The sequence below is a fragment of the Triturus cristatus genome, chromosome 1_1 (assembly GCF_964204655.1).
Source record: "Triturus cristatus chromosome 1_1, aTriCri1.1, whole genome shotgun sequence".
Classification (NCBI taxonomy): Eukaryota; Metazoa; Chordata; class Amphibia; order Caudata; family Salamandridae; genus Triturus; species Triturus cristatus.
The window spans coordinates 89825022-89838095 of record NC_140579.1 but is presented as its reverse complement, the minus strand read 5'-3'; the positions used below and the strand labels follow the sequence as shown (position 1 = coordinate 89838095).

Below are 13074 nucleotides of genomic sequence, written 5' to 3'. Positions count from 1 at the left end.
TCTGCTCATTTTCAAACACTGCACTCGTGCTTGTGGCGCGCCCCTGCTCGCTCCCGCAAGGTGGATGCTGCCACAAGCCTGAGTGTGTGCTTGAAAATGAGCAGAGCGACGGCTAAAGGCCCTCCTATGCAGCGCATGCGCGCTGCGTAGGCGAGACCTAAAAAGGGGTGCGGTGCATTATAATAATGGGACACGGTTATCGGGTTCAACCTCCCTAGAAAATGCAGTCATGGGGTTGAAGTATACAGATATCCCACCAGTATCAGGACAAGCATTGGCAGAGTCAATAGGTTTTGGCTAGCTGGTATGAAGGTTAATTAAAAAATGCATATGTACACATTGTTATGTTATGTTATATTATGTTATACATTATTTGTAAAGCGCACGTACACCAGATTGGTTTCATGGCGCTACATTGCAACCATATGTCACAAACGTGGAAACGATATGCTGGAAGCAAAACAATTTACATTTAGAAAAACATGCACTACACTCTATTTACTAGTGATGTTTTTAAATTAGTATTATTATTCACGAAGGAGACAAGAATAAATCACCACCTAACCAGGCACTGAGGTTGCAGACAGCTACAATGTTATACTCACACTTAAACACTTTATAACCGCATCTTTAAAAAGAAGAGAGAAAATAAATCACCATTTTGGGCACCCAAAGTACAGTCATAATAAACAGCTAGTAAAGTTAATATAAAACACACAATAGAAGACACTATGAACTGGATTCATCACTGAAGAGAAAGGAACTATTTTTAGTTGGATGTGAACATCGTGCGCTGGATTTCTGCAGTCGCTCAACGTCAAGGAAACCGATGAGTCCGGTGGGTGAACCGCTGCCCCTTGCTGGATACTGTGGTGGGCGGAGCAGACTATGAATGACAGTTTGAGATACCAATGGATAGAGCCTGCTGATGAAGGCCTATGTATATATACCTTTGGATTTTTCTGAAAAACAATAGTCTGGTGGAACAGACATGGTGTCTCAAAGGCCAGCCCTAAAAGCGATCCCTTTAGAGGTGGGCGTTCTTGGTCATTCCATAGATCACTCCTGTCAGCTTGCCAATGAGGAGACAGATCCCAGGCTGAGCACACTGTGCTGACAGGATCCTACTTCTCTTCACAGGATTCCTGGAGACCTTCTTCCACCTTGGAGTGACAGCAGAGACCCTCCCTCCCTCCAGGCAATGCAAAGACCTGAGTATACCCTACTGCCCCTCACACTGCTGACAGAACTGATGGAGCCAGATAGAGACACTTGAGATTGGTGAATGTTCACCCTGAAATATGACAGAATGTTTCCCACTCAAACTGGAAACTCACTGTAAATAAAACTAGCCCATTCTCCAAGTGTCTGGCTCTTGTGTCATCTCTCAGCCGCTGTTCTGCAGCCCCCCCTTTTTAAAAAAATATCTCCGGCCTCCTCTTTCCAAAATACATTTATCATCTTTCAACTCTGCCCCTCTGCTTCATCTTTATAAAATATATTTTACTACAGCTGCAGTTTGTGACATCCTCAGCCAGTTCTGAATTTTACGTTTGATAAATGTGCAAGCTCTTGTATTTCATCCTATAAAATAAAACTACATTTCCTAGAATGTTGCTTGCTATTATGTTTCAAAAAATCCAAAAAGGCGAAAATGTCACACATCATTCAAAGTCCTGCATTTTTTCATCTGTTGTCCATTTTCACTCCCTCCTTTAATAACATTTTTTTGCAAATTTAAGTCACAGCCAAATTATTTTCCCAGCGGGCCAGATGAGGCAGATGTCATGACTAACTCCATCCTTCCCTTACTGTCTGCGAGGGAAGGTGACCCTTGGGCACCGGAACAAAGTCTCTGCGCTCTGAAAGCAAGAGTGTGTTTGGTTTTGCGCCCTCAGCTGCTCCCTGCAGTGCACATAAACTGTATCTTGGGGGCTGCGGTCCTACCTCATGGCTTCTGAGGGGAGGCAGCGTCAGTGCTGCGCCTGCGCACAGGTGGTCTTGCTGCTGCGCCCTCAGCTGCTCCCTGCAGTGCACATAAACTGTATCTTGGGGGCTGAGGTCCTACCTCATGGCTTCTGAGGGGAGGCAGCGTCAGTGCTGCGCCTGCGCACAGGTGGTATCGCTGCTGCACCCTCAGCTGCTCCCTGCAGTGCACATAAACTGTATCTTGGGGGCTGAGGTCCTACCTCATGGCTTCTGAGGGGAGGCAGCGTCAGTGCTGCGCCTGCGCACAGGTGGTATCGCTGCTGCACCCTCAGCTGCTCCCTGCAGTGCACACAAACTGTATCTTGGGGGCTGAGGTCCTACCTCATGGCTTCAGAGGGGAGGCAGCAGTCAGTGCTGTGCCTGCACACAGGTGGTATTGCTGCTGCGCAGTTTCCTTACATGACGCAAGTGACAGGAATCGACATTACACACAGCTTCTTTACCCGATGACAGTAAATATCAGAACTTGTGCTTTACATAGTGACAGTGATTGACTTGTACACAGTGCTCTCACCTGGTGGAGTCATGTCTCCCCCCTCTCAATCTCGCCCTGTCCCCGGCAGGACCCGCAGCGCCCCCGCATTCCTCCCTCCATCCTTGAGACCAGTATGGAAGTAGGGCCGCAGGGTGGGGGGGAAATAGCCCCCGGAGAAGGTGAAGAGCAGAGACCGGTCAGTCACATTGTACACCGAGAGCCTGCGCGCCTCATAGTCCAGGAAGAGACCCACAGCCCTGGGGGGCACACGGGGGGCCAGGAGGATGGAGGGTCCAGCGAGAGCTTTGTATTCACCATCTCTGAGCCACACTATCCAGTATCCATTCTTAGGTGTTAGTGTGATCCCCCCCTTCCTGCTCGCAGCCTCGTCACACACCCCCAGCTCCCAGGCCGTCTTGTCCCCCACCTCCACCTCCCAGTAATGCCTCCCGGAGCTCAGCCTCTCCCTCCCCAGGACAATGGTGTGTCTCCTGAATCTCTGGGGCGTGTCGGGCCGACCCTGGTCTTCGTCTCCGTCCCTCACGCTCCTGCCATCCTCGGACAGGATGAGGTTCCGATGAGCGGTGTCCGGATCCAGGGTCACCGCAGCTGCAGGGGAGAGAGAAGCAGAGAGATTTAACCATTCAATTAAAGCAGTGACTCACTCAAGCCCACTTCTTTTTAAATAACAAGGGGGACGCAAATAAAGTCTGCCTGGGACCTTGGGAATCAATTATTCTAAGCAACAATGGTCCCTAGGAAAGGGTGAACAAATCTGATAAATACAGACCCAGTCAGTGCTGTATTAGTTAAACGTGTCCAGCCGGACAGAGGTTCAATGTTTAAATTTTCAGCAATTCTTGGAGATATGTAAAAGATGTTATAGGTTGCGATGTAAAATTAGGAATTTAGCGAGATGCATCAATTGTTGAGTCAGAAAAAGAGCCACGGGAGTGTGCTCTGTGGGCGCGATGGCCTTTAGCCGTAGGTTACGGCGTGATGTCTCAGGGGATCAATGTCCGTAAATGCGGGGGCTTTTTCTGATACAACAATTGATGCATCTCACTAAATTCCTAATTTTACATCGCGACCTCTACCTCTGCCACTCCCATTGAGGACATTCCCGCTACCCTTAATCACCGACGTATAAATCGACATAAGTTAAGGCACCTATAATTCAGGCATGCTTATTTAATGTCCTGAAGATGATCCACACATTTGTCTCCTGGATCGAAAAGCCGTCGACACCCTAAAACACCTCATACATACACTATGATGTTACTATTTGTCATGTAGAGGTGTTCCTTGCGATTTGTTTACCTATAACTGTGAATTTTTTCTCCTGAGAACAAACCGTGAGCATTGCCTGAGCCTTGCTTAAATGTTTCTCACACTATATGTTTTGTATGTTTCTACGTGTCTGTAGTGGAATGCAGGCTTGTGTCCCACTCTCAGTATATTGTCTTGTACATATCTCCAAGAATTTGGTGAAAAATTAAACATTGAACCTCTGTCCGGCTGGACACGTTTAACTAATACAGCACTGACTGGGTCTGTATTTATCAGTTTTGTTCACCCTTTCCTAGGGACCATTGTTGCTTAGAATAATCACTCAAGCACACGCCACTCGTAACAAGGTGCTCACAGTGGCACAAAACCTCATCAGCCTCATAGCTATTCATATTTCTACAGAGAATGAAGACATGTCATCCAAGAACCATACTGTCCCACGGTGTCTGCTCCTCCGTTAGTTTCTTTACTGGAAATCAAGAGAAATTACAGTACTCTGGGATAATTAAAGACACAGCGCCCTCCACTGGCTATGAGGATGAATGACAGTCTCTCTGAGAGCTGCACGCCAGGTCTGGGATATATGGGATACCGGGTCTGGGTTGTAACTTGTAACATCGAGAGTGAGGTGGAGCTTTCATAAAGTAACAACAACAGAATACTCAGTTCATATAACTAAAGTGAAGATGTGCTCAATGTAAATAATGAGTTTGCATAAGCGATAAAATGATGTCTAATGAAATTCATAAATAATGAATGCATAACACATGCTGAAATAGGGAGGGATCCCCTCTGTAAAGTAGTGTGCTCTTGTCTCACATACTTGGAAATAAGGCACACAGACACAGTGGTATATGGTACTGGAACTGGCCCAGGGCACGTGCGCCCGGCCCCTTTTATTAGTCGGGTCACCTGACCTGTGACGTCTGTAATGGGTGGGTGTAGAGTTTATGTACAGCACACTCATGGAACATTAGAACATGTCCAGCAGGACACTACATCACTCCTAAACTTTATTTAAAAAGAGATGAACAAGTTCAACCTGTGGTAAAGAACAAACAAACAAAACACAGTACCACTGAAACTATTCAGGTCATCTGCCAGGCAGTACTTGATATCTTGACCACATGTCCATGAGGTTTTAGTCCACCTAAGTGATGTCATTGGGACCGGCCTGGTCTCATGTTGGGGGGACACCATTGACATAGTTCAATGTGGGTGCATCCAAAGCAGTGGTTGAGTCCACTGCGGAGATCTCTTTGAAGGCACTCAGGCTCCAGGGACGGCAAACCTGCAAAGACGGAGGGCGATATTGATGAACAGTACTCTTCCTAGAAGTCCTTGTTGCTTCCCAGTGCTCACTGGTGGAGCAGCTTCAGCCTTTCCTCTCATGCCAGGACTCCCCTCTCACAGGAATTCCTGGAGTCCCTTTTGTGCCAGGCTGCCACAGAACTGGGTCGACCGTGCGGGGCCTTTCATAGGCTGCGCAAAGGCGTAGCTGAGGAACTTCCAACAGGACCACGGCCAAGTCGCTCTTGCAGCCACAAAAGGTGGTTGTCTCAGGGTCTGTGTGCTCTGGCCATCAGGACTCAGGTGCACAAGTCTTCATCAGATAGTCTTTGGGTGGCCAGTTTCAGTCCACAACCTCAGTGCTTCCTGGTGCCTGTTGTGGAGCTGCTGAAGACGCATCGCTCTTGTTGGGAATCCCCTCCCACCGGAATTATCTTGAGGCCCTTGTTTTTGGATTACCACAGGAATGCATGGGCTGTGCGGGGCCTCTTGTAGGCCATGCAAAGGGGTCGCTACGGAACTCCCAACAGGGCCACGTCCAAGTCTTGTGCAACCCCAAGGGTGGATGGTCCAATTGTTGAGTATGCTCTCTTCGGCAGGTCTCAGGTTCACAGGGGCTCATAGAAGGTTTCTGGGTGGCCAGCCTCCCACGGCGCCAGGGGTGCCTTGTTAACCTCTGGTTGTTATGCAGGCATACGGCTCTCTTGTGGTGGTACGATGCTCTTTAGGTGACTTATGTGATGCACATGTCAATGGTAACAAGTTTTTTTTTTACCACTGGACAACCAGTGCTGTAGGTGGCAACATCTTACTTGGAGTGATGTTGCTCTTCTTCCTTCTTCCTGAACACCTGTGGTTGACAGGATCTTCCATGTCATGGGTTCATCACACACCTTTCTGTTCTTTTTTAGGTCTCATCTAGGCGGTGCAAGCGCTGTCTCGTTGAGACATGCAGTATATGCTTTAGTGGGGGAGTCCCGCCTCCGTTTTCCTATTTGTTTTTGAGTGTGTTTTTCAAAATGTCCTACTTGCTATTGGACAAGCGTGTTTTATGTCTCTCCTTTTTCCCTGTTGGGCACGTCTATGGCTATTGGCCCCTTTACTGGTATGAATGCATTTTTTTGGGGTTTGTTGTTTATCGGGGATCTCTTTTTTAGGTCTCGCCTAGCTTTGCAGTGCATGCGCTGCTCGCTTTGCGAGGCATGCAGTATACACTATAGCAGGGAAGCTTCATGGAAGCTCTGCCCACTCTCCACCCATCTTTTTGATAGGCTAGGGTCCTAAATGCTGCCTTCCCATTGGTTCTAGCCTTGTTCGTTCCGTCTCATGACAAGCATGTCGTCATTTGTGTCCTTCTATGGCTACTGGCCCTTCACTGCACAGACTACTTTTCTCCCCCTCCCCTCCCCTCCCCCCCTCTCCCGCAGTCCAATGCCTTCTCACCGGCCCCTCCACCCCCTACCCCGCCCCCGTGATCGTCACCTGCACGCATTGCAGGGAAGAACTTCATTTATTTCTGGTTGAAAAAGTGCGCAAGGAACGCTACAGTAGTCTGATAGAACATCGCTGGGCGTTGATAGAAAACCATAATTTAAACAAACAATTAACCAGTTGCCGCCCGACCTCTCTGAATCAGGAATACTTCAACTTCATTTCCGGTTGGGACTAGGAGAGGAGGAGATAGCTAACACAACAGAGATCATCTCACCCGAATTTGCTCTGCTCTAGTGAGTTCCGATCTAATCATGGCTTCCCAGAACATGGACCCCGCGGCTGCCACCAACTCCGCCACCGCCCGCAAAGGAACCGAGCCTGGGTCCAGCGCCGCAAGCAGGGGCTCCCTCGGCAAAAGTTAAAAGGAGCTGGGGGGGGTTTAGCTGTGGAAGTTACCGTCCATGGTTTTTGGTGTGCTGAGTGAGAGTCCTGTAAGTGGGGACTATGTTAAGGGCTGTAAGGAGGGGCTAGGTTGAGCTTGCCGCAGTACTTCAAATGGAAAAATAGAAGTGCAGGTACTTTATACCAGAGTACCTGCTCATTTCTGAGAAGACAGTACTGGCCCATTTTAAGCACTGGCTGTAAGTAAAGGGTCAGCTGTGACTCACCCATGTCAGAGGTTGTTTTATATCATACATATCTACAGTTTTTGGATGGCCGCAGAGTTTGTGTGGCGAAGTGTGAGTCCTGGTTATGCAGTGGTGGGAAGTTTTCGGAGTTTGCGTGGACATGAGTGACTGAAGAACGTGGGGATGCTTTAAAACCGTATAGTTGCATGGTACTCCGGGGAGCGGCGAGGCAGATTTGACCAAGAGTTACCAAAGAGGTAGAGGTCAAGAAACTGCAAAGATGTGACTGGGGAGTAGGGTGTTGAGTCGTTGACCACTGAGGGCGGAGGGAATGTTGCACTAAACTCTCATCTAAGGTGTAGATACTCCGCTAGTTCTAGAGAAGAGGTAAATTGTATTCCAGTTTCTCAGTATTTTTGGGGGTAGGAGATGGGCTTTCTGAAAGCTGGAGATTTGTTTTTGATTGTATTTAAAGGCATTCATACAAAGTATTACACGTTTAATTCTAAATAGGTCCTGGGAAGATACTGCAGAATTTTGGAGCCTTTATTTCTTCCTGTTTCCAGAAGACAGCGACAGCCTGTAGAAATGATCAAAGAGTAAGTAAAAGTGACTAGGACACAGTAGGAGGAGTTGCGGGGGCAGCTAGCAGCACAGGCTCACTCTTTGAAGTATTCACTTATGACAACGGTTACTCCCCTGAGGTTGTTGGTGTGGGGCGGGCCTAGGCATCTTGATTATAAGTGTGTTTGAGTATGCAGCCCAGCTGGAGTTACTCAGTCATCTAGTTGTGGGATTGTTCTGCCCCCTGTAATTTAAAGTGAAACACGGACACAGAATTACTCTATGTGGCATTGGATGATGGAGAGACCCCTCTAGCAGTATCCGGAAACCTAGACACTCCGCCAGTGGGTTCAGTGTGATGCAGAATAGGGCTTTTACTAGGTTGCTAATATCATTAGCGGAAAGATCCTCGCACCTGGGGATAGCAACAGCGCGAGCCTTCAATGGACGGCAAAGTGGGGTATGGGAGGAGGTGTCCTTCTAAGAAGGAGCCGTGTGTGAAGAGCCGTCTTGCCCGGTGCACGCCCGAACCGCTGCCAAGGAGGCCAAACAAAACCTGCAGTTGGTCTACCAGGCCGTGCAGGCGCTGTACCACGACCTCAAACCCAGTGGGGGAGCTTCAAAGATCAGTGAGCGCTGGGGGTTGGAACCCGGGTACAAGGGTTTTAATGGAAAGGACACTGTTCTGTAGAGTTTTCACAAGCATGTCACATCCCATATGTTGGCAGCGCATTGAGTTAAGGGAGAACCATGTGAAACTGGGCACGCGATTAGGGGTCGTGTTGGGTGTGAAGTTGCACACGTCGGCACCTTGGATAGTTTTAGTGGGGGGGGGGGGGTTCAGGAAGTTCGTCAGGACAGGTCCTAAAGAGCCAACTCTAGGGAAAATAAAGTTGAGGTCGCAGGCAAGGCACAAGGATCAGGAGGCTGAGGCTCTTAAGCTAATCATATTTCTTTATTTTAAGATATGGACTTGAATCAACCAATAAGTTAATGTCAGTTCTGAAGGGGCGGCAGTCACAGGGCAGTGTAGGAGGAGAGTTGCATCTCTAACGAATGGTTTATTTTTCCTCGTTGTTTCGGTTTTCATAGTTGGCCAGAAAGGCATCTTATAATGCCATTGATAATGGACAAAAATTGACATGATCTATAAATCGCGTACTATGATTCTTCCTAAAACACTGCGTGGTTTGAAAATCTTGAGATTCTCTGCATGACTGATTCAGAAAAGCCATATTTATTTTAGCTTCATTTAGAGTAGAGGTGGACGCGGCAACAAATTAACAGAGACAGGCGAGGTTCGGATCTTAGAGCCAGTGCACGAGCCGGACCCTGACATAATTTGCTATGTTAAATCATACAACAAACACCAGCCAGAAGCCTCACTAAACAGTACTGTGTAAATATTTTGTTGTATCTTCTCCTATAAGTAACTGCAAATGAAATAATTGATCTAACTACACACTTAGTTGAGAAACACAGTTAATTTCTTAGATAACCATTGTTTACATTCAAACATGTTTTAATCGCTGGTCAAAGAATGCTCCACTTTTATCAGTGCATTGCAGGGTTAGAGCTATTATACATAGAAAAGATAAGTGTGAGAAACAATTAACACACAGATCTCTGTAGTAAGTGCATTAACCTACAGGTCTGTAGTCAGTATGTCTCATATGCATTCCCCATAAGCATTCCCCATTCAGCTGTCTTATTGGGATTGGAATTTGCGTCCTGCAGGATACGCAGACATTTCTGAATAAGGTGCATTCACTCACCACAGTTTTCTGAGTGGGCTAACAACAGGGACGTATTGGGATCACAATTAGGCACTCCTTAAAAAAGCGGCCCAATTTCCCAGATCCTGCCATGTTAAAGAACAGTAGCTGTTTCAGCACCCAGGCTAATGTGCTGCATAGCTAACTGCATATAAGGTCCCAAAGGCGAGACCGATGGCATTGCAAATGCTTGTTTCCTTTATGCTGTGGCATCGTGCCCCTCTCTTCTCCTCTTCCACTCATTCACAACGTGGCGTCAGGTCACTCTTTTCCCTTTCGACCAGGCCTCTCGATGTGACGTGCACTTCACATGGATGTTCCTGGTCGCGCCTTGTCTTTAGGATTTGGCTGTTGTCCTCATGGTAGGACATGCCTCTCCTTCTCGTGGACCTCTCACAGGCCCTATACCTTCCTCAGGGATCTTCTCTCCACTCTCTGGATGGAGGGTCACCTTTCTTCCATCTTCTTTGCTCGGGGCGTAGTGCTTGCACCACAAGCATGCGCCGTTGCAGCGCTTCCTCCTGCCTTCTTCAGGAATGTTGTCAGGGTCGATCACTCCATGTGACCACGCTCAATGCCTGGTCAACGGTGGCCATTCTGTGCTGGAGTGGTTTCTGGTACGACCTCTTCTGTTCAGCATTGCTTCTTCCTTTCGGAGAGCTCTCTCTCCCGGGTTTCTGCCCGTGCTGTCAGGTTTCCGGTTGCAGGCTTCGGCGCGCCTCTGACTTCGCACTCTTGGTCCTTCTTAATGGGTGCCCTCTTCTGGTGCTTGGCGTGCCCATAGACGCTTACATTGTCAGAGGCTCTCCCGGGCCCCGTGATTTAGCTCAGAAACCTCAAAGCTTTCTTAAAATTGAACTGTATATTTTAAAACTGAACTGTATATTTTAAAACTGAACTGTATATGTTTAGACTATAATCGCACTTTGCTTGCTAACCCCCCTTTTGTTGTGCAGGTCAACCGCATGTGCTTACTTGGCCCTCATTTGTGTATTCGCCCTGATCTGTCCCCTGGCTGGCGATTGTAGCGCTGCCCGGGACCCGATTTTGGCCGCCATCTTGGGTGAGGAGCCTGGAGTGGAGACGAGGCGAGCGGACTAGCGCTCGGCCCCTCCCGCCCTCAGCCCTACAAAAGCCTTTCTTGTGTCTCAGTCTATTGATAGACGCTTACATTGTCAGAGGCTCTCCCGGGCCCCGTGATTTAGCTCAGAAACCTCAAAGCTTTCTTAAAATTGAACTGTATATTTTAAAACTGAACTGTATATTTTAAAACTGAACTGTATATGTTTAGACTATAATCGCACTTTGCTTGCTAACCCCCCTTTTGTTGTGCAGGTCAACCGCATGTGCTTACTTGGCCCTCATTTGTGTATTCGCCCTGATCTGTCCCCTGGCTGGCGATTGTAGCGCTGCCCGGGACCCGATTTTGGCCGCCATCTTGGGCGAGGAGCCTGGAGTGGAGACGAGGCGAGCGGACTAGCGCTCGGCCCCTCCCGCCCTCAGCCCTACAAAATGGCCTCCCTTCCCCAGAAGCGCAGCGGGCGCGACGTAGGCGCGCCGGAGTCTCGCCTGAGTTAAGCCCGTCTGCGCCCGTCCACGGCCTGCCGGGCCCAGGGCCCAGGAACGCTGCCCCTGCTCTCACTTATTCAGCTGCCACTCTTAGAGCACTACAGCACTTTCCTTGTGCTCTCTCCTCTACTGCTTGGTATCGCCTAGTGTCTCTTGGCATCTCGGCTGATACACTTTCTCCCTCACTCACATATCAGGCTCTGCCTGTCCTGCCTCAGTCCGAGTCCTGTATTCGCATATTTTATCTCAATACACGCTCCCTCCCTCAACACCACTCTGATATATTTCTCCTCCTGACAGCCGAGAACCCTGATGTCTTGCTGCTTACCGAGACTTGGCTATCTGACCTCTCCCTTCCCGATATCCTGGCTGCTTTGCCACCTAGCTACTATATGCTGAATGCCAATCGGCCTTCAGTTCGTCGCGGTGGAGGCGTGTCAGCAATCATACGCAAAGATCTCAAATTCATTGCGTCCTCCTCGCTTTGCCTTCCTGAGGTTGAGAATCTTGTTATCAGCCTAGCCTCCGAGGCTGGAGCCCTGACTCTTATTGTTCTGTACCGTCCCATCACCCCTATGCCTTTGTTCTCCTCTGCTCTCAGCGAACAGCTTGCTGCCCTGATGACTGCCTCTGCTCGTATCGCCATGTTTGGCGACTTTAATTGCTGGTATAATCAGGTTGACGCCGGCCCTCACGCTACTGAACTGTTTGAGGCACTTCTCAGCTTAAACTTGACCCAGCATGTCACTACTCCCACTCACACTGGGGGCCACATTTTGGATCACATCTGGTCGCTGGGGGTATCGCTCTCTTGCCCGATCATTTCCCCATGCGTCTGGTCAGATCACTCGCTGATCGAGACCTCCATCTCGGTGAATGGCCTGGTCAGACTTCCGCCTTTGGAGGGTGGGGTCGCTAGGAAATGGAATGCTCTTGATCTTCCTGCCTTCCTCTCTTTCCTCGCAGAGACTCTACCCCCTCCTAGTAACAGCTTAGGCGTTAATGCCTTGGATGCTGATATCACCCACTGGCTTACGACGGCTAGCGACCAATTCGCCCCCCTATCCCGGTTCCCTCGCTCCCGACACAGCAAATCTCATAAATGGTTTAACTCAGCTTTGAAATCTCAACATCTTGAGCTACGCCAAGTGGAGCGTAGGTGGAGGCGTAATTACCTCAGTACCGACAGGGAGGCGTACGTGCTTGCACGTAAGGAATATAAAAAAGCCACTACCACCACTAAGGCCGCCTTCGCTTCCAAGAGAATATTAACTGCCCCTAACAAATCCAAGGAGATATTCAAGGTTCTTGCTGAATTAACATCAGACGCCAGGACACTCCCCAACCAGGCCCCCTCCGCTGAGTCATGTAATGCTCTGAACTCTTTCTTTATTGATAAGATCTTGGTAATTAAAAATTCTATCCCTCATTCTCCCTCTCTGGCCACTGTCGTAGCCCCTTCCATCAATGCCTCTACTCTGACTTTTCTTCCCTCCCTCGACTCCGAATCCCTAGTAAAACTGGCCACGCGTGTGAAATCTGGCTCCCCCAAAGATTGCTGCCCTCCCTCAGTGCTCCGTGAGATCTGCCATACTTTCCCGCACAGTGTTCTACCCCTACTTAATGCTTCTCTCAGCTCTGGAATAGTTCCCAGGTCGTTCAAGGAGGCCATCCTGGTGCCTTTGCTGAAAAAGCCTGGTGTGGACCCTGCGATCCTCGCAAATTATCGGCCCATCTCCCTCCTGCCTTACCTATCTAAAATCTTAGAGGCACATGTCACTGCCTGCCTCTCGCAATTCATTGAGGAATCCAACTTTCTAGAATTAAATCAAGCCGGCTTTAGACCAGCCCATTCCACCGAGGCTGTTATCCTCGCCGTGCTGGACAACCTCAGAATTAACGCCGACAGAGGTCTCTCCCAGGCCCTTGTCCTACTGGATTTGTCGGCTGCATTCGACACGGTGGACCACGCCATCTTACTCCACCGTGTCGAGTCAGCGGGAATCCGTGGGCTCGCTCTGACCTGGGTCAGGTCTTTTCTTGAGGGAAGATCTCAAGC

General features: G+C 49.0%; 1 protein-coding gene across 1 annotated transcript in view; it reads right to left on the bottom strand.

Moving 5' to 3' along the window:
- Positions 1–339: 339 nt before the first annotated feature.
- The window catches only part of LOC146869567 (E3 ubiquitin-protein ligase TRIM39-like), a 164672-nt gene continuing 151937 nt past the window's right edge, over positions 340–13074 (bottom strand). Inside the window, exon 7 of the mRNA XM_085606262.1 lies at positions 340–3073. Coding sequence (XP_085462388.1) covers positions 2529–3073 — 545 coding nt within the window. The 3' untranslated portion in view covers positions 340–2528. The remainder of the gene's footprint in view (positions 3074–13074) is intronic.